This window comes from Buceros rhinoceros, unplaced genomic scaffold (assembly GCF_000710305.1).
Source record: "Buceros rhinoceros silvestris isolate BGI_N320 unplaced genomic scaffold, ASM71030v1 scaffold5575, whole genome shotgun sequence".
NCBI classification, from domain to species: domain Eukaryota; kingdom Metazoa; phylum Chordata; class Aves; order Bucerotiformes; family Bucerotidae; genus Buceros; species Buceros rhinoceros.
This window is the reverse complement of record NW_010412177.1, coordinates 40,167-42,551: the sequence shown is the minus strand read 5'-3', so window position 1 is coordinate 42,551 and position 2,385 is coordinate 40,167. Positions and strand designations below refer to the sequence as shown.

The 2,385-nt window shown below is 56.2% G+C and overlaps 1 protein-coding gene across 1 annotated transcript in view; it reads right to left on the bottom strand.

Moving 5' to 3' along the window:
* Positions 1–2,385, bottom strand: part of RAB11FIP3 (RAB11 family interacting protein 3 (class II)) — a gene marked incomplete at its 5' end in the record, with an annotated part of 34,670 nt that overhangs the window by 4,920 nt on the left and 27,365 nt on the right. Inside the window, 2 exons of the mRNA XM_010136281.1 lie at positions 396–536; positions 1,765–1,868. Coding sequence (XP_010134583.1) covers positions 396–536; positions 1,765–1,868 — 245 coding nt within the window. The remainder of the gene's footprint in view (positions 1–395; positions 537–1,764; positions 1,869–2,385) is intronic.

Here is a 2,385-nt window from a genome sequence, read left to right as displayed (position 1 = left end):
TCCAGGCACAGTACCAGCCACTAGTCAGGGAAACTGTCCTGCGACAAGCCTGGTACAGAACCCCACTGCCTTCACCTTTCGTTTCCTGTGAGGGTTGAACAGTCACAAAATACACCCTGGAAAAGCAGCAAAAACTCTGTCACATAAATGACACCTCTCCCACGCGACTTCTTCCTTTGGAGCCAAGAGGCAGCATGGAGGGTCCTGCCCGGGCCACTGGCTGCTGGAACACTCCCCCTTCTCATGTACGTGCCTTTAACCAAGGTAACCTCCCTGCCCCCCGCCCTGCGCCTCCCCAGGGGCTGCGGTGGCAAAGCACCGGCCTCTGCAGCTATCCCAGCGCGGACGTGAGGGCCCAGGAGCCCGGCCACCCTCCAGCCCTGCGCCAGCCCCACCTGGCCTGCAGGTTCTCAATCTCAATGCTCTTCTCCCTCTCCATTTTGCTGAGCAGCTCCCTCTGCTTCTTGATCTCCTCCAGGAGCGTTTGGTCAGCTCTCAGCTCCTGCTCCTTCAGCTGTTCCTCGAGCGCATTTGCTCTGCGGAGAGGAAAGAGGGAGGATGAACTGCCCCTGTGGCTCACCCCCAGCACGCTGCCATCCCGAGGGAGGGGTCAGACCCTTCCCAGCCTTTCTCCCGCCGCACAGGAGAGCTGGGAGAAGCAGACTGGGCTTTCGGGGAAAGGACACCTATCGCCACCTCAAGCAGCAGGTTCTCTTTGTCCCAGCAGAAGCAGTGGGGAAGGAATACGGTCCACGAAGCCCCCCGGGGCACTCCTGCTGACGAACACAACGGCCAAATAAAATAAGCCGGGTGGTACATGCTGGTGCTGTCCTTGTCTAGATTTCTAAGTCTCCAGGCTGCATCAAACCCCTTTTTAAGGGGGAGGCAACAAGAGGTGAGGTGAGGGGGGAATAATAATTTTATAACCCGCAGCCAGGCACAGTCACAGCATCACCCAGAACGAGCTACTTAATCAGAGTCTCACAGAGTCACAGGATTATTTAGGTTGGAAATCACCATTAATATAATCGAATCCAACTGTAACTCCAGAGCTGTGGTTTGGCCGGTAGTGGCCACGGCAGAGCAATCCTCCTTCAGTCCACTTTGGGCTCCTTTACGCCGCCTTGAAGCAGTCTCGCTGCCCAGAGCAAAGACGGCAACAGCCTCAATCCTCCTCCTTCTCACTCTCTCACATCCCCAACCAAAACCACGGGATCTGCAGGTCAACCTTCTCCGCTTGCTTTGCACAGGGAGGGCTTTTGCCAGCTGAACCTAATCTCCAACCAGCAAGGTCTACATGTGGGGCTTTACTCCGTGAAAAGCCGACTGACGCTTTCAGGCCAAGCTGCTGAAACGAAAACGTTCCCTTGCTGCAAAGTTTATCAGGGCTTAGAGAAACCTTTGCTTGAATCACTTGGTTCCAGGTACAGTTGTTACTTAACAGTCTTAGAGCCCTATAGATAAACTCCTGGCGGGTTTATCTGCCGAGGGGAAATACGCTGCTGCAAGAGAGCAGCCTGCCAGATTAGCAAAGACAGCGATTACATCCAGCGGGATCCAAAGGGCTACAGCCCAGCCAGGAGCTGAAAGCAACAGGATCAAGGCTGGCTGTAGGGAGGGTAAGGATGGGTGGAAGGACCCTGCTGTACCTTCCACCCAGACCTAGCGGGGCAGGCAGCTGGCCCGTGGGGAAGGCTCGGGGTGCTGCACGACGTGGAGGGGGAGAAGGAAAGGCACCGCTGAGCTGCGTTTTAGCTCCCTCACCTGTGCACGAGCTGCAGGTTTTCCTGCTTGAGGCGGTTGTGCTGCTCGCCGTTCGCAGCCGTGTCCTTCTCCAGCTCCGTCACTCGCTTCTCCAGAAAGACCACCTACGTGATGGGAGAGGGGAGCATCAGCTGCCCGTGCTTAAACACGCTGGCAAAGCAGCACCAAGCGCTTTGGGGCTGCCTTGGTTTGTGGCACTGATTCAGAGCCGGTCACCGTGACACTGCTCCTGGCGTTACCCGTGTCCCACTCATCACTGCCTGAGCTGGGGCTTGCACCTGGGTGAGCTGCTTAAAAATGGATGGTTGCCACTAGAATAATCGGGTGGCCACACCTTGATTTAAAGCGACCTTTAATAATGTCCTTTTGCAACCTGGTTTTTCAGTTTTTGATGTCTCCCACGTACCAATACAGGCCCAAATGCTTTCCCCTCTCCTTGCTTCACACCCTTCATAATGGTATCAAAGAATAGAATCACGGACTGGTCTGGTGGGGAAGGGACATTCAAAGCTCACCCAGTCCCAGCCCTGCAGGGCGCAGGGACATCTGCACCCAGAGCAGGGGGCTCAGAGCGCCAGGGTCAAACCTGACCTGGGATGGTGCAGCGATGGGGCTGCGCCC